Source organism: Bombina bombina, chromosome 6 (assembly GCF_027579735.1).
Source record: "Bombina bombina isolate aBomBom1 chromosome 6, aBomBom1.pri, whole genome shotgun sequence".
NCBI lineage: Eukaryota > Metazoa > Chordata > Amphibia > Anura > Bombinatoridae > Bombina > Bombina bombina.
In genome coordinates, this window is record NC_069504.1 from 961,082,843 (window position 1) to 961,106,498 (window position 23,656).

At 38.0% G+C, this 23,656-nt stretch overlaps 2 protein-coding genes across 4 annotated transcripts in view; one reads left to right on the forward strand and one right to left on the reverse strand.

The window, feature by feature from the left end:
* Positions 1-23,656, reverse strand: part of ARAP3 (ArfGAP with RhoGAP domain, ankyrin repeat and PH domain 3) — a 288,603-nt gene that overhangs the window by 101,676 nt on the left and 163,271 nt on the right. For all 3 annotated transcript variants that reach the window (XM_053718619.1, XM_053718617.1, XM_053718618.1), the window contains 2 exons: positions 6,664-6,784; positions 3,556-3,743 (listed from right to left, as the gene is read on the reverse strand). In XM_053718619.1, coding sequence (XP_053574594.1) covers positions 3,556-3,743; positions 6,664-6,784 — 309 coding nt within the window. The remainder of the gene's footprint in view (positions 1-3,555; positions 3,744-6,663; positions 6,785-23,656) is intronic.
* LOC128663994 (RNA-binding protein 27-like) lies at positions 14,772-18,357 on the forward strand. Its single transcript, XM_053718620.1, is given in 1 exon segment — positions 14,772-18,357. A coding segment is annotated over 1 exon segment (2,991 nt). The 5' UTR covers positions 14,772-14,986; the 3' UTR covers positions 17,978-18,357.

Here is a 23,656-nt window from a genome sequence, read left to right on the forward strand (position 1 = left end):
TAATAAAATATGAGCAAACCGAGCCATTTACAGACTATCCTTATATACCCTATATTTTAAGTAGCAGCCTATCACACAGTAGCTTGTCATACCTCTATGCTTCCAATTGGTAATCGGATGTCTAACACGCCCCCTTCATTCCGATAGGTTTACGGGTGGGAGTGTATGTCTTTCCGTCAGTTAATTGGTGCTAAATTTACCTAATCCCGTAAGAGTCAGTGTTGTCATAATGCCTTTCATAGAAGATATCCTACGATCGAATGTATAATTACATATATATATATACACATAACTCCCATTGCTAATGTATTTACAATCATAACCAGAAGTCTCCGCTACATTATCGTAAAATATGGCTGTCTGTAACTCGTCACCACTAAGTAACCGACTCTACACGGTGATTGCATCATGTATACCACACTGTACATGTAGTGACAGTCCTGCATATCCCGCTCATAGCAATTGGATGTTTATCCTGAGTATAGATGTTACAGCATCTGAGTAGCGCCATACGAGTCAGACAGCTAAGAGCAACTGCAGCAGCTATCGCTGAGCATGTAATGGAGTGTGTACGGATAGCAATTATAACTACACATATACCCTCAATATAAACAGGATTATCAAATTCAATGAAGGTATCATCTAATTGTAAATATATATACGATTCCCTCAAGTAATTAATGTCTCTTATAATAGTCTAGCGATCATCCTATAGTTGGTTACCCATGGAGGTATAGAATTTTCCTATTCTGTTAACCTCTCCATATGATATATCAGATTATAGTCCAAACTTATAAGATGACTCACATTATCTTAGACTTTATTAAATACAGGGCTACTCGTTAAAACAATTAGATTGTATGCTGATACATAGCTATACTGACTTAACATTACTGGTGGTAAACAAGAGGTATGTTAAAGGGCATATCACCATGCTTCCTGCTATTGTGTGATACTTATAAGCTTTGAATCGTTAGTAGTCAGATCCCATTCGTTATCAATATTGATCCTGCTGTGATAACAACTACGTTTTAAATTTACAGTGTGATGTAATATCCTAATATTGACAATGATGGTAATATTCAGACATCTAAATTATTGGTATCATTGCTTGTAACTGCTAATAATTAACATATGATAGGGTAGTATATATTAATAAATATATTACAGGAAAGTCCAGTAATTGTTGGATTCGTTACTACCGTAAGGCATGACACTATCCAACCTGAATATCCATTTTGTTTCAATTTTGTTTCAATTTTAAGTGGATTTTCTAAACTACCACCTCTGATGCCTGGTTTTAATTTCTCCAGGCCCCAACACTTAAGTGCTTTAGTATCTCCTTTATGGTGTTGTAAAAAATGTTTAGCAACACTCGTGATTTTCTTATCCTTATCAAGGTCAGATTGAGCATTTCTGATATTACTCAGATGCTCCGTCATCCTTTTTCCCAGCGTCCTTGTCGTCATTCCTACATAGAAAATATTGCACTTACAAGAGATGCAATATATGACATTGGTACTCTGACAGTTAATAAACTCTTTAATAAACCAAGTTTTATTAAACCTGTCTTTCATACTGTTTCTCTTTACCATGTGTTTGCAGACGGAACAATGACCACACTGTACTAACCCCTGATATACCGGTTTCTTTTTGGCATTACGGTCAAAATGGCTATGTGTAAGATAATCATTTAAATTTTTAGACCTTCTATATGTGAAGGAAGGTGTATCTGTAACTAATTTCTTCAAATGATCATCTGCCTGAATGACATGCCAATGCTTCCTGAAAATCTCAGAGACTTTGTCAATTTCATGGTAGTAGGTAGAGATCTAATTGAATTAGGTTTATGGCGTTCTTTAGGTCTTAAAAGTTCCTTTCTGTTACTTTCAAATGCCCTATTATACGCCTTTGCCAATGATTTGCGAGAGTATCCCCTCTCTAATAATCTCTGTAATATATACTACCCTATAATATGTTAATTATTAGCAGTTACAAGCAATTATACCAATAATTTAGATGTCTGAATATTACCATCATTGTTAATATTAGGATATTACATCACACTGTAAATTTAAAACGTAGTTTTTATCACAACAGGATCAGTATTTATAACAGATGGGATCTGACTACTAACGATTCAGAGCTTATAAGTATCACACAATAGCAGGAAGCATGGTGATATGCCCTTTAACATACCTCTTGTTTACCACCAGTAATGTTAAGTCAGTATAGCTGTGTATCAGCATACAATCTAATTGTTTTTAACGAGTAGCCATGTATTTAATAAAGTCTAAGATAATGTGAGTCATCGTATAAGTTTGGACTATAATCTGATATATCATATGGAGAGGTTAACAGAATAGGAAAATTCTATACCTCCATGGGTAACAAACTATAGGATGATCGCTAGACTATTATTAGAGAAATGAATTACTTGAGGGAATCTTATATATTTACAATTAGATGATACCTTTATTGAATTTGATAATCCTGTTTATATCGAGGGTATATGTGTAGTTATAATTGCTATCCGTACACACTCCATTACATGCTCAGCTATAGCTGCTGCAGTTGCTCTTAGCTGTCTGACTCGTATGGCGCTACTCAGAAGCTATGACATCTATACTCAGGATAAACATCAAATTGCTATGAGTGGGATATGCAGGACTGTCACTACATGTACAGTGTGGTATACATGATGCAATCACTGTGTAGAGTTGGTTACTTAGTGGTGACAAGTTACAGACAGCCATATTTTACTATAATGTAGCGGAGACTTCTGGTTACGATTGTAAATACATTAGCAATGGGAGTTATGTGTATATATATATGTAATTATACATTCGATCGTAGGATATCTACTATGAAAGGCATTATGACAACACTGACTCTTACGGGATTAGGTAAACTTAGCACCAATTGACTGATGGAAAGACATACACTCCCACCCGTAAACCTATCGGAATGAAGGGGGCGTGTTAGACATCCGATTACCAATTGGAAGCATAGAGGTATGACAAGCTACTGTGTGATAGGCTGCTACTTAAAATATAGGGTATATAAGGATAGTCTGTAAATGGCTCTGGTTTTCTCATATTTTATTAATCACAGTGACATTGAGAAAGGCAGTTTGAACGGCGAAACGCGTTTGTTTGTGTTTAATTTACTAGTGCTCACACTTCTGTCACCTGATGCTGGTGTATGCTGTTACCGGCCAGGATACAAGGAAGTGTGGAACTATTTGTATGAATGACTGTGTGTGTGGTGGGGCTTAGTAAAAGGCATGTTTGGTCCTATACTATTTTAATATGAATTATTAAAAGTTAAATCTTAATTTATTATATTCTAGTTAGAGGGTGAGTGCTATAAACCCTATCTTTGCCCTGCTTTTCTTTAGTGGGTATCTGTACATGTTAAACTTAAGGGTAGCACCGGTCCTATAGATTAGGGCTTTCCTCTTACTAGGGTTCACAGTGCCAATAATATCTCTATAGTGTTTCTAGCTATACAGACTAAACCTTTTAAAGTAATGTCTCTTTTTTTCCTCCTTACCTGTTCATTTTTATAAATCCATAGTTCATCTGTGGTGAGAACAGCAAAAATTTTAGATTTATGACCTTTTGTTTCCAGGTAGCCAGATTTCTGACAGGATAAACTGCAACCAAATCGCGGTCTAGGAGTAATCATACATTGCTCCTTCACTCTCCTCTGGATAGCGCTGCACCACTCACTTCTCAGAGCTGCAGAAGGGATAGAAATCTGCTTGAGGACATTAAAACCTGATCCCCCTAACGTGTAATTGCAAAGAATATCTGATATGTTTTTGTTTCTTCACAACACACATATAACATAGGGTGTACTACCATGACCTAATCTTCTTACATTTATTTTGTATGATTCGGATTGAGCATGCAGTTTTAATCAACTTTCTAATTTACTTCTGTTATTACATTTTCTTTGTTCTATGGTTCTCTTTTGTTGAAAAGCAGACATAAGCTCAGGATCATGCACGTGTCTGGAGCATTTAGCCACCAATCATCAAGTGCTACCCATCTGCTGAACCAAAAATGGGCCGGCTCCTAAGCTTACATTCCTGCTTTTCAAATAAAGATACCAAGAGAACAAAGAAATATTGATAAAAGGAGTAAATTAGAAAGTTGCAAGGGGTCAGCAACCTTGGGCGGCAGGCCCCCAGATGATTTGGAACTACATTTCCCATGATGCTAAGACACTCTTTAGGCTGTCTGAGCATTATGGGAAATGTAGATCCAAAACATCTGGGGGCCCAAGGTTCCTGACCCCAGTTCTAAAGGACTCTGATAAACATAATAGTTATATGCAAGTAATAGTGGAATAATAAAATCATCTAACACATTGAAGTATTAACTGTCAGCACTTTATGACTCTTCAAATGAAAGGTACATTTTTTCAATATAACACTTTCACATTACACCAATTAAACACTCTGCAATAACCTTCTATTAGTATTTTAAAATACATTTGGTTGGGTGTGTGTATTTGATGAATAAAAAGCTGCTGTCAACAGCTTATTTCATTACTACCAGGGGATTGAATATCTAATTTGCCAATCATTCTAGCTTTTATATTAGGAATGCCAACTAGCAAATCATTTTAATGAAGATTAACAGTCATAATAGTCACAGGGGTGAATATGTTATTGCACAGTGCATTATGCATTGTATCACAACTCATTTCTATAATCAAATGTATTTTTCCATTAAATGCCGAGCCACAAGGCCCTTGAGCATAAGAAACTAACTGACATTTTCTAAATTATTCCATTATACAAATGATTTCACTCATACAGGCAGAACTGTTTAATATGCAGCTTTGTATCCAGATTAATCACTGATCCCACTAGCACCAAATATTTTGCATATAATGTTATATATTTTCTATATGCTTAGCTGCTCCTTTGGATATAAATATTTCCTAATGCAACGTATTTTATTAACCAATTTATTATTAGACTTTCAGTACATATTAAAAATTAAATTGGTTTAATAACCACTAACATTTAAGTTAATGTAGTTTGTATTTGTCAGCTCACTTTTTAGACACATTAAATAATCTTACTAGAATAGAGGCATTGTGCACCGAGAAGTAAGAGATCAAATAGGGGTTTGTTCATATATGAAAATTGTGAGAAATATAGATTGACAAATGATACAAGATATGTTTTTATTTGGTCCAAAAATTCAGTGTACTTGGTTAACAAATTTGAGGGTTAACAGGTGTTTGGGTTTAATTAAAGTACACGCCCAACTAAAGAGAGGTGTTTATTAGTCAGTTAGCAGAGACAGGGGTAAAATGAATTATATGCTTGATGAAACAATTCTAGAACCCCTTATCCACATCTTTTAACACTGCTGTGTTGTTTTATAAATTCTGTTTTTAATAAATACATTTTTTATGGAAAATGTATTCTGAGTGGATACATCTTACCTGCCTGCCATACTGACTGACAAAAAATAGACAATCTGTTAGAACTGGTAGCTGGAATACAGTTTGCTTCGATTACCTATATATGAGGTGAGCTGACACACCTCTATTAAATCTGCCAGCCTGCTCCTACTAGCACATTGGTGTGCTCATCTGAAATGTGAGTACCCATTTGGGAAACTAGTAGAGTGATTGTAATTGTGCTTTGGATGATCTGCACATGCAGTGCTTTCTTTTTGTACTCCATTTCATTTCCAGCACTGCAGCATAAAGAAATCGTATTCCATTGTGGGTGAGCTGTTACACCTGTCTAAATCTACAGCCTGTCCCTACTAGCACATAGGTGTGCTCCTGGAGTATGTGAGTATCCATTTGGCTTTATTGTGATTATCACTCATTTACTTCTGACAATACCACACATGAGGTGCCCATCTGTTCTCCCTTATTTCCCATTGTGTAAACCCACCTGCCACCTGTGCCCAGTCATCTACACATTGTCAACTATTTTTGTAGGTGGTAGCTGGCAACCCTAGTTCAACCTCATCTTCAACCCTCCACATGATTTTACTCTCACTCTCCCCTCCCCTTTACTACTATTTGTTCTGTTCTTTCCTCTCAATTTGTAATAGTTTGGCACAAAATGTTGCTGTCAATTTCAATATTTAAAAAACACACAGAAGCTATGATAAAACTGCTTTATAATATCTCTGCACCAAATGATGACTTTTTGAAATGTAAACCTTAAAAAAATGCTCAATTAAAAAAAAAATCATGTCTCCTAAAAGACCAGTCACCCGTCAGCTCTAATCTTAAATGGACAGTAAACATTAAGTTTTCCAGTTCTAAGAACTAGAAATGCACATGGCCGACTTCACAAGCCTAATCCTGACCAAATCCTTTCCTTCTTTCATCACCTCCTTCGCATTCGTATTACACCTAACTTATAATACCAGAGCACATTTGCAAAGGCTGGTATTACTAAGTGGAGCACAAATATCGCCTTTTGTGGAAGCGATATTTTGCTCTCCACTTATAATCTAGCCCTATATATATATAACCAATTTATTTTGCTTTATATCCCTTTAAAGGAAAACTCTTTTAAGGACATCATAATTCTCTTGCGGGAACCATATGCACACACAATGGAAGACCAGGAACAAGCTACGAACAAAATCTAAGACAAATATTATAGGTTACCTTCACTTTCTGCTCGGAAGACAAAAATCCTGTGCTTTGTAACCACCTCAAACTTATTATCCTTGGTTAAGCGAGCCATTTCAATAGATGTTAGCGGTATCACTCCTTTAGGGTACAGTTCCTGTAACATGAAAACTAATAATTAACTTTTACATGTTAATTTCTGCTCTCTGTATTTCTATCAATTAAGAAAATAACAAGAACTTAAAATTCCCTAGATAAAATATCATGTATCTTACTTTAGAAGGCTGCATTTTGTCAACCAGATAAACTTTAGTATCTGTCACAGATCGATCCTAGATAAGTGGAGTTATCGATATTAGCATGTCAGTTGCATACCATACTAATACAAGAATTGTTATTCATGCTCAACGCAAGTGATGATTGTGAGTTATCATATGTAAATCATGATGTAAAATCTGTTATGAAATTATCTACAGTGAGTTGATGTATTTAATGAATATCCAAAACTATGCAGACATGCATGGTTAAATAATACCAGCTATGTATACATATACCTCATCCAAAGTAATTATAGGAAATTGAAATAAAAGTCAGAAGTTATTTACTTAGGGCTAGATTACGAGTATTAACTGAGCTAGAAGTAAGCTTTTAGTGCTCATATTATGAGTTGAAAGCAAACTGTTTTTTGTTCCCTCGCTAATCCGATGAGCACAAAAAGCCGAACTTAGAATATTGCGTGTGCGTTCACGTATTCCCCCATAAAAGTCAATCGAGCAAAATAAATGGGGGAAAAAACCTAACACCAAACTCGCACGCAAACACAATCACATATTCTCATGTGCGCTATCCTGACATGAAAATATGAATATTTCACATTACAATGTTCTTCACAATGAAGAATATGCTCTATTTATTCATAAATACATATTTATGTATATATCTGATTGTGTTTTGGTACAATTTATATTTATACCTATATAAATACACATGATTATATACAGTATAGGTAATAGATATATACAGATACATATAAATACTTAGAACATATTCTGCTATGTGCATAACATTGGAATATAAATATTTACAGTAAATACACAGTATAACACTTTATTAAATATAAATATTTCATATTATGAGTGTAAGTGTACTTTGTAATGTATTTGTGATGTGTTTTTTGACACTTTTTTGTTTCACATATAATCAGAACTCTGAGGAAGCAGTAATCTTTCTAGCGTAAATTGCGATTGTGCTCAATCGATCGCATTAACTTTCAACTTGTAATATGAGCGGTAAACCTGACAAGCATAAACACCCACGAAAAACCGTTTTTTACTCATGCGTAACTGTTTGCGCTTTACTCATAATCTGGCCCTTAATCTATTAAAACAAATACATGAATGTACAAATATTTATTATTATTATTTTTTATAAAAAAAAAAACTTAGCTAACAAACCCGACAATTGTTTAAATGTTGCCATATTGGATGATGTAAAATGCCAGTACCTTTTCCCTTTCCAAGTGATCTAGCACATGCTCAGAGTACTTAGTGGCCATAAATGAAATAAATAAAAAACTTCTCTTAAAATGTGCTAGCAACAGGTGCTAAAATTACAAATGTTCTTACTATAAACAATAAATAATGGTTTCTGTTAATAGGACAATGTACACAGGCAAAGTGCACAATTATCAGCACATTTATGCCGCACATTTTCCAAATGACACACTGGCATCTACTTATCAAGCCGTCAACTTACTTGCATTCAACGGCATCAATACACTCACCTAACTTCGCTGCCGCAGACCTGAATACGCTCTCCAAAGTTACCAAAAAAGCTGTCAAAAAGCCGCGCACCAAGTATGGGGCAATGAGGAGCGGAATGTTGTTAACTGACAGTCATCGATCTCACTGCTATTCGGCTTTTTCCCAGCTTTATTGGTATACTGTCACCAAACACCCACACTATACTACACTGTTTTACCCCTATCCCGCTGCTCATGAACCCCGCCACAACTAAATAAAGTTATTAACTCCTAAACCGCCGCTCCCGGAGCTCACCGCCACTCTAATAAACGTATTAACCCCTATCCTGCCACTCCCGGAGCCCACCGCCACTCTAATAAACATATTAACCCCTATCCTGCCGCTCCCGGAGCCCACCGCCACCTACATTATGTTATTAACCCCTAATCTGCCGCCCCCTACACCGCCGCCACTGACATTATACTTATTAACCCCTAATCTGCCATCCCCAATGTCGCCGCCACTATATTAAATTTATTAACCCCTAAACCTAAGTCTAACCCTCCTAACTTAAATATAATTAAAATAAATCTAAATAAAACCTACTATTAATAACTAAATAATTCCTATTTAAAACTAAATACTAACCTATAAAATAAACCCTAAGATAGCTACAATATAACTAATAGTTACATTGTAGCTAGCTTAGGGTTTATTTTTATTTTACAGGCAAGTTTGTATTTATTTTAACTAGGTAGAATAGTTACTAAATAGTTATTAACTATTTACTAACTACCTAGCTAAAATAAATACAAATTTACCTGTAAAATAAAACCTAACCTAAGTTACAATAACACCTAACACTACACTATAATTAAATAAATTAACTAAATTAACAACAATTAAATAAATTAAATTAAAAAACAAACACTAAATTACAGAAAATAATAAACAAATTACAAGATCTTTAAACTAATTACACCTAATCTAATAGCCCTATCAAAATAAAAAAGCCCCCCCAAAATAAAAAAAACCATAGCCTAAACTAAACTACCAATAGCCTTTAAAAGGGCCTTTTGCAGGGCATTGACCCAAAGTAATCAGCTCTTTTACCTGAAAAAAAAAAAAATACAAACAACCCCAACAACAGTAAAACCCACCACCCACACAACCAACCCCCAAATTAAAGCCTAACTAAAAAAAAAATCCTAAGATCCCCATTGCCCTGAAAAGGGCATTTGGATGGGCATCTATCCTCAAGGAAGCGGCAGAAGTCTTCATCCAACCGGGCCCAAGTCCTCAAAGAAACTGGGAGACGTCTTCATCCAAGCTGGACTAAGTGGTCCTCCAGACGGGCAGAAGTCTTCATCCAGACTGCATCTTCTATCTTCATCCATCCAACGCGGAGTGGCTCCATCTTCAAGACATCCGACGCGGAGCATCCTCTTCCTTCCGACGACTACCGACGAATGAAGGTTCCTTTATGTGACGTCATCCAAGATGGCGTCCCTTAGATTCCGATTGGCTGATAGAATTCTATAAGCAAATCGGAATTAAGGTATAAAAAATCCTATTAGCTGTTGCAATCAGCCAATAGGATTGAGCTTTCATCCTATTGGCTGTTGCAATCAGCCAATAGGATTGAGCTCACATTCTATTGGCTGATTGGATCAGCCAATAGGATGAAATCTCAATCCTATTGGCAGATTGCAACAGCCAATAGGATTTTTTCAACCTTAAGAATGCTATCAGCCAATCGTAATCTAAGGGACGCCATCTTGGATGACGTCACTTAAAGGTACCTTCATTCGTCGGTAGTCGTCGGATGAAGAGGATACTTCGTGTCGGATGTCTTGAAGATGGACCCGCTCCACGCCGAATGGATGAAGATAGAAGATGCTGTCTGGATGAAAACTTCTGCCCGTCTGGAGGACCACTTCGCCCGGCTTGGATGAAGACTTCTCCCGGCTTCGTTGAGGACTTCGGCCCGGCTTGGATGAAGACTTCTCCCCGTAAGTCAATCTTCATGGGGTTAGTGTTAGGCTTTTTTAAGGGTGTATTGGGTGGGTTCTATTTTTAGGTTAGGGACTTTGGGCCGCAAAAGAGCTAACTGCCCTTTTAAGGGCAATGCCCATCTAAATGCCCTTTTCAGGGCAATGGGGAGCTTAGGTTTTTTTAGTTAGGGTTTTATTTGGGGGGTTGGTTGTGTGGGTGGTGGGTTTTACTGTTGGGGGGGTTGTTTGTATTTTTTTTTTACAGGTAAAAGAGCTGATTACTTTGGGGCAATGCCCCATCAAAAGGCTGTTTTAAGGGCCATTTGTAGTTTATTGTAGGCTAGGGTTTTTTTTATTTTGGGGGGCTTTATTATTTTCATAATGCCCTTTGATTAGGTGGAATTAGTTTAAAGCTTTGATAAATTTTGTTTTATTTTTTGTAACTTACGCCTAGATTTAGAGTTTTGTCGGTAAAGACCCGTGTAGCTAACGCTGCTTTTTTTCCCAACGCACCCTTTAAACAACGCTGGTATTTAGAGTTGTCTGAGGGGCTGCGTTAGGCTCAAAAAAGGGTGCGTTGAGCCTAATGTAGCTCCAATTCAACTCTCAATACCAGCGTTGCCTATGGTAGCGGTAAGCTGGGAAAACGTGCTTGTGCACGATATCCCCATTGGAAACAATGGGGCTGAGCTGGCTGAAAAAAAAACACCTAACACCTGCAAAAAAGCAGAGTTCAGCTCCTAACGCAGCCCCATTGTTTCCTATGGGGAAACACTTTCTATGTCTGCACCTAACACCCTAACATGAACCCCGAGTCTAAACACCCCTAACCTTACATTTATTAACCCCTAATCTGCCGCCCCGCTATCGCTAACCCCTGCATATTATTATTAACTCCTAATCTGCCGCTCCAGACACCGCCGCAACCTACATTATCCCTATGAACCCCTAATCTGCTGCCCTTAACACCGCTGACCCCTATATTATATTTATTAACCTCTAATCTGCCCCCCTCAAAGTCGCCGCTACCTTACCTACACTTATTAACCCCTAATCTGCTGACCAGACCTCGCCGCCACTATAATAAATGTATTAACCCCTAAATCGCTGCACTCCCGCCTCGCAAACACTAGAATAAATAGTATTAACCCCTAATCTGCCCCCCCCCAACGTCGCCACCACCTAACTTCAAGTATTAACCCCTATTCTGCCGACTGGACCTCGCCGCTACTATAATAAATGTATTAACCCTTAAAGCTAAGTCTAACCCTAATCCTAACACCCCCCTAAATTAAATATAATTTTAATCTAACGAAATAAATTAACTCTTATTAACTAAAGTCTTCCTATTTAAAACTAAATACTTACCTGTAAAATAAACCCTAACATAGCTACAATATAATGAATAATTATATTGTAGCTATTTTAGGATTAATATTTATTTTACAGGCAACTTTGTATTTATTTTAACTAGGTACAATAGCTATTAAATAGTTATTAACTATTTAATAACTACCTATTTAAAAGAATTACCAAATTACCTGTAAAATAAATCCTAACCTAAGTTACAATTAAACCTAACACTACACTATCATTACATTAATTAAATAAATTAACTTCCAATAACAACAATTAAATACAATTAAATAAACTAAATTACAAAAAAAAACTAAATTACAGAAAATAAAAAAAGATTACAAAAATTTTAAACTAATTACACCTAATCTAAACCCCTAATAAAATAAAATAAAAAAAATAATAATAAAAGTCCCTACCCTATTCTACATTACAAAGTAATCAGCTCTTTTACCGGCCCTTAAAAGGGCTTTTTGCGGGGCATGCCCCAAAGTAATCAGCTCTTTTGCCTGTAAAAAAAAATACAACCCCCCCAACATTAAAACCCACCACCCACATACCCCTACTCTAACCCACCCAAACCCCCCTTAAATAAACCTAACACTACCCCCCTGAAGATCTCCCTACCTTGAGTCGTCTTCACCCAGCCGGGCCGAAGTCTTCATCCGATGGGGCAGAAGAGGACATCCAGACCGGCAGAAGTCTTCATCCTATCCGGGCAGAAGAGGACATCCGGACCGGCAGACATCTTCATCCAAGCGGCATCTTCTATCTTCATCCATCCGACGAGGAGCGGCTCCATATTCAAGACCTCCGGCGGAACATCCTTCTTCACCGATGACTACCCAATGAATGAAGGTTCCTTTAAGGGACATCATCCAAGATGGCGTCCCTCGAATTCCGATTGGCTGATAGAATCCTATCAGCCAATCGGAATTAAGGTAGGAAAAATCTGATTGGCTGGTGCAATCAGCCAATCAGATTGAAGTTCAATCCGATTGGCTGATCCAATCAGCCAATCGTATTGAACTCGCATTCTATTGGCTGATCGGAACAGACAATAGAATGCAAGTTCAATACGATTGGCTGATTGGATCAGCTAATCGGATTGAACTTCAATCTGATTGGCTGATTGCATCAGCCAATCAGATTTTTTCTACCTTTATTCCGATTGGCTGATAGAATTCTATCAGCCAATCAGAATTGAAGGGACGCCATCTTGGATGACGTCCCTTAAAGGAACCTTCATTCGTTGGGTAGTCGTCGGTGAAGAAGGATGTTCTGCGCTGGAGGTCTTGAAGATGGAGCCCCTCCTCGTCGGATGGATGAAGATAGAAGATGCCGCTTGGATGAAGATGTCTGCCGGTCCGGATGTCCTCTTCTGCCTGGATAGGATGAATTAGTTTAAAATTCTTGTAATCTTTTTTTATTTTCTGTAATTTAGTCTTTTTTTTTTTGTAATTTAGTTTTGTTTATTTAATTGTATTTAATTGTTGTTATTGGTAGTTAATTTATTTAATTAATATAATGATAGTGTAGTGTTAGGTTTAATTGTAACTTAGGTTATTAACTATTTAATAGCTATTGTACCTAGTTAAAATAAATACAAAGTTGCCTGTAAAACAAATATTAATCCTAAAATAGCTACAATATAATTATTCGTTCGACTTTAGTTAATAAGAGTTAATTTATTTTGTTAGATTAAAATTATATTTAGGGGTTAATACATTTATTATAGTAGCGGCGAGGTCCGGTCGGCAGATTAGGGGTTAATACTTGAAGTTAGGTGGCGGCGACGTTGGGGGGGGGCAGATTAGGGTTTAATACTATTTATTATAGTGTTTGCAAGGCGGGAGTGCGGCGGTTTAGGGGTTAATACATTTATAATAGTAGCGGCAAGGTCCGGTCGGCAGATTTGGGGTTAATACTTGAAGTTAGGTGGCGGCGATGTTGGGGGGGCAGATTAGGGGTTAATACTATTTATTATAGTGTTTGCGAGGCAGGAGTGCGGCAGTTTAGGGGTTAATACATTTATTATAGTAGCGGCGAGGTCCGGTCGGCAGATTAGGGGTTAATACTTGAAGTTAGGTGGCAGCGACGTTGGGGGGGGGGGGCAGATTAGGGGTTAATAAATATTATCTAGGGGTCGGCGATGTTAGGGGCAGTAGATAAGGGGTTCATAGGGATAATGTAGGTGGCAGCGATGTGCGGTCGGCAGATTAGGAGTTAAAAATATTAATTATAGTGGCGGTGATGTGGGGGGGGCGTCGGTTTAGGGGTACATAGGTAGTTTATGGGTGTTAGTGTACTTTAGAGCACTGTAGTTAAGAGCTTTATATACCGGCGTTAGCCCATAAAGATCTTACCTACAGCCTTTCCATGGGCAGTAGGAGTCTTGTCGGTAGAGGGTCTACCGCTCACTTCAGCCAAGACTCTAAATACCAGCGTTAGGAAGATCCCATTGAAAATATAGGATACGCAATTGGCGTAAGGGGATCTGCGGTATGGAAAAGTCGCGGCTTGAAAGTGAGCATTAGACCCTTTCCTGGCTGACTCTAAATACCAGCGGGCGGCCAAAATCAGCGTTAGGACCCCTTAACGGTGCTTTTGCTGGCTAACGCAAAACTCTAAATCTAGGCGATAGTGTTTATATTTTTGTGTAACTTAGTGTTTGTTATGTTTTGTAACTTAGTTAGTTTTGTGTAACTTAGTAATTGTTTAGTGTAGATTTAAATTTTTTGAGTAGGGTTAGGTGTTTAAATATATAATATAGTTAATTTAATTTGTAGTTTATTGTAATTTTAGTTTAAAATTTAGGTTAGATTAATTATTATTTTAATATAGTTTAATGTAATTTTATTATAATAGTTAAGGTAGGTTAACTATTAATTTAATATAGTTTAATGTAATTTTATTATAATAGTTAGAATAGGTTAATTAGTAGTTTAATATAGTTTAATTTAAATCTAAAAGGTAAGTTTAAATTTATTATAAGATAGGGATCAGTTGCGGGCTCATCGTAGGCCCTGCTGCCTGTCTAAGTTGTGCTGTGTTCGGCCAGTGAGTTTATCCAACGGTTGGATACTTTGGTGAATCTAGGCTGTTATTTAGAGTCTCGCATCAGTCTCCCGCTGTGTTTAACCAGTATTTGTATCATTCGTGAAAAGAACTGTGGATTAGCAGAGGGAATTAAGGATGAGCGTTGGTATTGCGGTGCTGTTCCGATAGTGGTCCTCCACGCCCCCTGGGCCCACGGCAGTCGCCGACATGCTTATAGAGAATGTGGATGTTTTTAAGACGTGGCTGGCCAAGTTACTGGAGCCCATATGTGAAGCTGACCCATCGGCACTAGCAAACTATGTAATAGCTCTGGTCAGGAAAGACAAATCTGAAAAGGAGCTGAAGGCCATCTGTGCTGACCAATTAGATGTTTTTCTCCAGAAAGAAACAAATGGTTTTGTGGACAAACTTTTTGAAAGCTTACATACAAAGAACTACCTTCCTCCCGAAGAAACGCCAAAAGTCGAGATAAAGCAAGAAAAAGAAGAAAAAGAGGAAACTCCCGAGAGACGGAAAATTGCTGTTGCCACAGAGGGCCAGGAGCCCTTTGAAGAAGAGAGAGAGAACAGAAAAAGAAAGCATACAAGCCCACAGAGAAACCGGTCTGATTCAAATGAAAGACGGATTCGAGAAAAGACCAGGGATGAAGGCAAATGGAGGGAATATGACAGACACAGAGACAAATACAACTGGCGGAGGGGGAGAAGCAAAAGTCCCCCTAAAAGCAAACCTACAAATAGAAGTCGGAGTCGCAGCAGAGGAAGAAGCAGAGAGCGGGAATTAATCAGGAATAGAGAGCATCGAGAGAGAATGAAGTTTGAAAGCGAAAGGAGCGATCTGGATACTGTGTATACCCCATCCTCCCTGCCAGCCAGCAACTCATCGGAGCAACAGTATTCCTCTGGTGGGCAGGCTATCCCCAGCACTGTAACTGTAATTGCACCTGCTCACCACCCTGAGAGCACAACAGAGATCTGGTCTAATTACTATAACAACCATAACCCTCCCAACTCGTTTAGCAGAAACCCCCCTCCAAAAATGCGCTGCCGGGATTATGATGAGAGGGGTTATTGTGTCCTTGGTGATCTTTGCCAGTTTGACCATGGAAATGACCCTTTGGTAGTTGATGATGTTTCTTTGCCGAGTATGATTCCGTTCCCCCCTCCTCCTGGACTGCCTCCACCTGGTATCCTGATGCCTCCTATACCTGCCCCAGCTCACAACATGAGAATGCCAGTCCCAAGGCCGCTTACTCAGCCCCCTCCTTCCACTGTTCTTCCTGCACCACGGTTACCATTAACGCATTCAGGCTTGCTTAATAACCGGGAACAGCCAGGAACAAGTACTGTGCCAAGTCTAACACCAGTTGGAGGAAGGCTACCTCCTCCCTTACCGCAGAACCTACTGTACTCCGTTTCAGAGCAAACATATGAGCCTGATGGCTATAATCCAGAAGCTCCCAGCCTTACAAACACTGGTAGGACGGCATACCGACAATTCTTTACAAGAACACAGCCACAAAGACCTAATTTGATTGGTCTAACCTCGGGAGAAATGGATACAACACCAAGAGCTGCTAATATAGTGATCCAGGCAGAGCCATCTGCTCCAGTCCCTGTAAATAGTAACATGAACAGAGTTGTGGTAGAACCAGACAGAAAAAGAGCGCTTGGTAACTTTGATGGTCCCTTCGCGAAGAAACCATGGTTGGAAAAGCAAGGCAACAGCATTCCTAATAAATCAGGGTTTATAAAAAAGATTCAGTACACCAATACTAAACTTGAAGTTCGAAAAATTGCTCAGGATCTGAACAATATTACAAAGTTGAATGAACACTTCAGCAAATTTGGTACCATTGTGAATATACAGGTTGCCTTTCAAGGAGATCCAGAAGGAGCACTTATCCAGTACTTGACCAATGACGAAGCAAGGAGAGCTATATCTAGCACTGAAGCTGTTTTAAACAATAGGTTTATTAGAGTGCTCTGGCATAGAGAAAACACTGAACAGCAACCTTTACAGCCGCAGCAACAGCAGCATGTGCCTCTGCCTCAGCATCATACATCTCATACAGCTCAAACTGTGCAGCCGCCCCTTGCATCAACAGGACAAGGACATTTACAGAAGGTATAGCCTAAACCCCTAAACCAGAGCTCTTACGTTCTAAATAATTTGCCTGTTAAGAATCGTGTTGCACAGTCTGGCAATATTCCAACAGATGCAGCTAGCCAATTATCAAACCAAGCCAGCTCAGGAGAGGAAACTCAGTCAATATCATCCATCAGCCATTCAAAAATGGTTTACAGCTCTTCAAACTTGAAAACTGCCAATAAACCTTTGGCAGGAGCAAAATCTGTTAATGTGCAAGGCTCGCTTAAAAAGAAACAGGAAGCAATAAAACTCCAGCAAGACATGAGGAAAAAAAACCAAGAGATGTTAGAAAAGCAAATTGAATATCAGAAGATGCTAATCTCTCGACTAGAAAAAAATAAGGGAATGAAGACAGAAGAAAGGAATGAGATCATGAAAACGCTTAAAGAACTAGATGAGAAGATTTCTCAGGTGAAAGATGAGTTGAAGAATCTTTCTGCACCCTCAAAAGTGAAGTCTAAAACAGAGACCCAGAAGGAACTCTTGGATGCAGAAATGGACTTGCACAAACGACTCAGCTCGGGGGAAGATACAACAGAGTTGAGGAAAAAGCTCAATCAGTTGCAGGTTGAGGCTGCCCATCTTGGCATCTTGCCTCCAAGCAGAGGAAAGCCAGTACCTTCCCAGAGCAGAGGTAGAGGAAGAGGTCGAGGTTCAAGGGGCAGGGGCTCAGTAAACCACATGGTTGTGGATCATCGTCCAAAAACAATACTAATTAATGGGTTTTTTGAAAAGGAGAAAGAAGAACTGCTTCAACATTTTGCTAAAATTGGTGAAATTGAAGAGTTAAAAGAAGAGGATTGTCCAGAAAGTATCGTATTGACATTCAAGACAAGGCAAGATGCTGAAAATGCTGCTAACCAAGGGTCAAAATTCAATGGACGAATGCTTCAAATATCCTGGCACAAACCTAAAACTCCTACTACATCCACAGATCTTGAGGAAGAAGAGTCAAAAGAGGAGGAAACTGATATATCTGATCCATTCCTTCATGAAGATGATGATGAGGATGAAGATGAAGACGAGTCTCGCTCATGGCGAAGATGAGAGCCAATACAGAATATATGTACATAGGAATTGAGTTTTTTTTGTTGTTTTTTTAAGTATTGTTCATAGACTTTTTTTACCGTTCTAAAACCAGTAAAGGAGGAAAAAGCAAAAGTTGAGCCAAATGAGCCAAAAGATTGTTTTATTTTTTTCCTTTGCAAAAATAGTAAATACCTTGATTGTACAAATGATAAAGAATGTGATACTTTTTCTATGAAAGCCAAAGGTGAAGATATATTATTATTTTTTATTATTAAATGGTAATGAGATGTAGTATAGGGTATAAGAAATATTTTTGGAGGCCTTCAAAGTTCAGATGAATTTTTTCACATACAAGTAGACCTGAAGAGTGATAAAAAATAAACACCCTTCAGGCATTATTTTTTGGTTTAATTCACTGTTATATAAGTAAAGTTCTTCTGTTTCACTTTACAGTTTAATTATATTCATACTCTGTTACGCTTTTGTATGTAAAAGGGACGTGAACATCTCTTGCTTTTGTGTTAAAAAATGTGCTTGGCCTACACTCCCTAGAGAAGCCAAGAAACAAATTATGTAACCTAGTTTTTCAAAATGCTACTTCTCAGATAGCTGGCCTAAGCAATTTGCAGAATTTTAAGTGCCTAGGTGACAGAATTTGCTTTTTGGCATTTCTAAGGAGCGTGCGACTATCACAGGTTTTTTTTTTTTTACACAAAAGTAAAAGGTGTTTATGCTGTCTTTAACAAAAATGTTCATACTTGGTTTCATACAGTAATGCCACATCAGTACTTGACATTCTGAAAGTGAGTGTTGTATGCGGTCGACTATGCTAATGAAAAGATCTACAGCAGTTGTTAGAGTGGTTGAACTTGAAACCGATGTTGGTGTCCATAGCTGGTGCAACCAAGAAGAATTTTAAACGTTAGTAGATTTCCTTTAGTAGCATTATCACTGTGTTTTGTGTGTCAGGAAAGCTCTTTATTGATGACATTAAATTTGTACTATTGCTTACTATCAGTTAACCAAAGGGGGTCTTAAAGCAGCTTGGTTTTTCTACCCTACAAATTAAACAAGAACAGCAAAGCTTTGGTCCCAAAGCTGAACCTGGTTATGTTCTATATTACATTTAGCCCTGTATGTAAAATTGCATTTTTTTTTATATTTTCTATGAAGGCTGAGAGAACAATGTGCTCAGCCAATCTATTTATTTAGAGTTACCTTTACATATTCAGTTCTTTAAATTTTAGTAGAGTTTTTTTCTTTTTTTTTTTTTTGGAATTGGCAAATTAAACAAAGCTACATCAGCTTCACCTATTAAGCATTACACGTTGAATAGGCCAGTACACCTTCCAGAAGAATTACAAAATTTGTGTTGTGTAAAATTCCAAAATGCAGAAAAGACAAGGATTTTACATGTGGAAAAGGTGTCTGATCACTGTCATTTATGCATGCGTTTTATTCATAACCTCTTGTTAGTTGTAGAAATTGTTAATCTACAGGAATCCTTTTTAAGATCCCAGAAATATATATTTTGTGACGGTGGTGCTGGACTTTCTCATAGACATTTCAAGTCAGTCTGATCCCTATTTTATATGGATTGCTGTGCTTTTTATTACTTTAGTTTCCATGTGATCTGTAAAGTTTGAAGGCCTTTTCATGAGTGAAGGTAACTTGAAAAACAATGGTTCAATGAAAAGATTTGTATAACCTTTTTCCCTACAAAAATAACTGTTGACCCCATCTAGATCTCAGCAGCTTAGTGTTGGCACAATTTTTTGGCCATACTAATACATGATATGATTGTTTTTATTTGCAGGAAGCTAAATACTTTATACTGTATTGTTGTTTCACTATTTGAAGACTGTGCCATCCAGACATCTTCCTTGTCTGGCATGGGCCGTGTTTGCCAGGCAATTTCCCACTGTGTCCAGCCAAACTTTTTTTTTTTATATAGTTAAACCTGACCTTCATTTTAATGCAATAGGGTCAAACATTGAAATGTTTTGTCATTGGCATCAATATCCTATGGATGTCATTGGCATCCCATCCCATATCTATGGATAGCAGACATCCATATTCCATATCTACGGATGTCCCTTTAGAATCTTACACAGTATAAACTGGAATCAATTTTATTAAGTGTTACTAATAGCAGAAATCAGCAAGGCTAAATCTGTTTCTAAAACCGTGTAAAAATGATTCTATTTTTTATTACTTCAGTTTGTCTTGAGACTTTTTTGCTATTAGTAACAATCTGAAAACAATGTTTGTTTTTCAGTATATAACCAAAATGTGCAATATGTTATTGTGAAGTAGCCTTATGATTGTCCTTGTATAATATAAGCTTTTTTTTTAATTAAATCTCAAAAACCTTCAAAAAAAAAAGAAAAAAAAAAAAAAAAAAGATAGGGATCAGTTAATATTTAATGTACAGTTAGCTGGTTTTTAGGTTTATGGATTAATAGGTTAATTTAGTTTATGGCGATGTGGGGGGCTGGCAGTTTAGGGGTTAATACATTTATTTAGTTGCGGTGGGCTCTGGGAGCGGCGGGATAGGGGTTAATACTTTTATATAGGTGGGGGCGGCAGATTAGGGATTAATAAGTATAATGTAGGTGGCGGTGGTGTAGGAGGTGACAGATTAGGGGTGTTTAGACTCAGGGTACATGTTAGGGTGTTAGGTGTAAACGTAACTTTTATTCTCCCATAGGAATTAATGGGATTTCGGGCAGCAACGAACATGAGCTTTTACTGTTTTCAGACTCCCATTGATTCCTATGGCATCCGCGGCCTCCAGGGCTGCGGATTGAAAACCAGGTACGCTGGGCCGGAATAGTGGCGAGCGTACCTGGTAGACTTTTGTTAACTAGCAAAAGTAGTCAGATAGTGCCGAATTTGCATTCAAAACATCTGTAATGACGTAAGCATCGATCTTTGTCGGACTGAGAACGGTGGATCGTATGTTACGTCACAAATTTCTACTTTTGCCGGTCTTTAGGGTTTGATAACTAAGGCGAATCAAGCTCTCCACAATTACCCTGCGGAATTCCAGCGTATTTGCGGTTGACGGCTTGATAAATAGATGCCCATATTTAATTTGACAGCAATGACAGCCTGAGGCTAAATAACTCTGCTAATTAATTCAATTGAAATTTTAAAAGCCAAGAGACTTCTCATGTGTAAGGCCAACTCACAACAACACATTTATAGAAAAATGTAGACACTTTAAAGTGGCTGTTTTAAAAGTGCTATATGTTTGTGCAAAAATAATAAAAATAATTTACAAAGGAAGATGAGATACTAAAATTCAGGTTTCTGCAAAACAGCTATTTAATTTTTTTTGGAAGTTCAGGGCTTTGGAGGCTTGGATTTTTAAACTGATGCCTGAGACCCAGAAAAATAAAATCACTTTCCTGAGGTCTAACATTGCAAACCAGTTTTATTGGCACAGGTTCAGCGTTGCCATTTTCTGTACCTACCCACCCCTTGAGAGATTCATTCTCAAGCAAACACAACTTGTTTCAGAAAACACACAGAGCAAGAATCAGTAGTAATTACATACAATAGAGTATAACAACATTTGTACATACAGCTATATAGCAAAAATGATCTCTGCAATATATATAATTATTTTATGAATCCTGGAACCATTTAGCTTTCTGTTGGAATGCAGCCATGCCTAGTTATTTATCTGAGCTTGCTCATGTTATTTTTGGTCTGGAATAGACAATGCCTCACAAGGTTTAGTTACCTAGGGGCTGGTCTGAAATACATTTACAAATACCTTAGCATGTACAATGAAAGCTTGTTGATGGCTGGGAGGTATCTTTGTAGAGAAAAAGCTGGGAGCACAGCAGTAAAAGTAGGTGGGAGGCTATGTGCCTTTTGGTGGTGTTTGATTGGTAGTGGGGGGGGGGCAGGCGACTTGTGAGCAAAAAGAGAGTTGAGCAGCAGATAGAGAGTTGATCTGTAGAGACAGTTGAAAAGCTTAGAGAGAAAGTGAGTGGAATAGCAGAGAGATTACGGTGAGTTTATTTTTAATTACTACTAATATACTTTATTATAGTGATATCTGTTGGGAATATTATATTTACTACCACGTGTGATAGGGTTGTGTGAGATGTTGAAACACCTTTTACAAAATAAAATAAAAAGGGCGATACATAGATTTAGTGATCTGCATACCCAACGTAAAAAAAAAAAATCACCAGTAATGACTGGTAGGAATTACAGTTAATTATGCCTGGTCTTAGTGTTATCTGTATGTTTTCAGCAATGTTGCATGTGAAGTTGTTAATTAATAATAGTGTCAGCTATTATTTTCATTCATTATTTAATTTAAAATAAGAGGTTTGAAAATGTTACAACCAAAACCAAGTTTAATAATGTATCCTCTTTGTTTTGAGTATGTTGCATGTTGTCTTTGAAGTGTTTCTTTTTTTATCCCACAGATCTGGTCACTCTAGTGCAGCGGTTCCCAACCTGGGGTACGTGTACCCCTGGGGGTACTTGGCAGGCCGGTTGGGGGTACGCAAAAATATTGTTGGTAATGGCGGAAGATGCGGGGAGAGGGTCGGGGGGGCACTCTCAATGGGTCATCAACTAATAAGCATTGTGGAACTGTGGAAGGAAGGAGCATTTAGCCGGAAAGTGACAAATGAAGTCCTGGCCTGGCATATAGGCAGATGGGAGCCCCTGCACCTGAAATATGTGGACTGGGTGTGGATGACTCCGGTCCACATATTAATGATCACCCTGTGTCACCAGACAGCTTAGCCTCCTGCTCCAACCACCTCTGTCCCATGCACACAATTTTGACTGCAAATGCTCAAATAGAAGCGGCACTGCAGCAGCATAGCTACGTGGACACGTGTGATAGAGCCGTTGAGATTGCGAGTGACACAGGCGAGACAGGTCTGCATCCCCAAATAAGTTATAGTCAGTGCCGGTAAGTAAAGTACTGCTTCTAGTGCTTGCTTGATTCAGATTGCTTCACTTCCAACTAAAAACGTTCATAGTGGCTGGGTGGTTAATATCGATCTGATCTCACAAATTTAAATATTTATTTTTATGATCATTACACTTTGACTCTCCCACAGGGCCTTGTTTAGGAGCAACCAGGCAGCTGCCAGGGGCACCAGCCACACAGCAGGACTCCTGAGAATAAGATCTGAGCTTTAATCCTATTGATACACGTACAGTCGTATGCAATTCAGGTATAGCTTACCTCCCCTATAAAAAAGTGCTTCCTTTATTTTGAGGGATGGGTGGGGGTAATGAAGAGAGGGGGTACTCATAAATGTAAAGCCTAATCAAGGGGTACAGGAGAGAAAAAAGGTTGGGAACCGCTGCTCTAGTGTATAGTAACCTCTGCATATAATTCCATAGTCCCAGCTCTAGATTCGAAAGAACACCTGTTTTGCTCACTTTTCATTAGGGGTATAACAATCTAGTCTGCAGTATTTTCTGGTACAGAAAAATTGAAAACCAGGATGGTTGATATTAAGGTGTTGACTTGGACACTACATATTACGACTTATAATTATTTTCCTAAATCACTTATTAAAAATAAATTAAAAATAAAGATATGTTTCAACTAAATGAATCCTGTTTCCATATCTCGTTACTGTACTCAACTTGGTCCATGTGCATCTACTACCTACAGTATGTCCTCAAATGATTTGACAGCTGTCACTC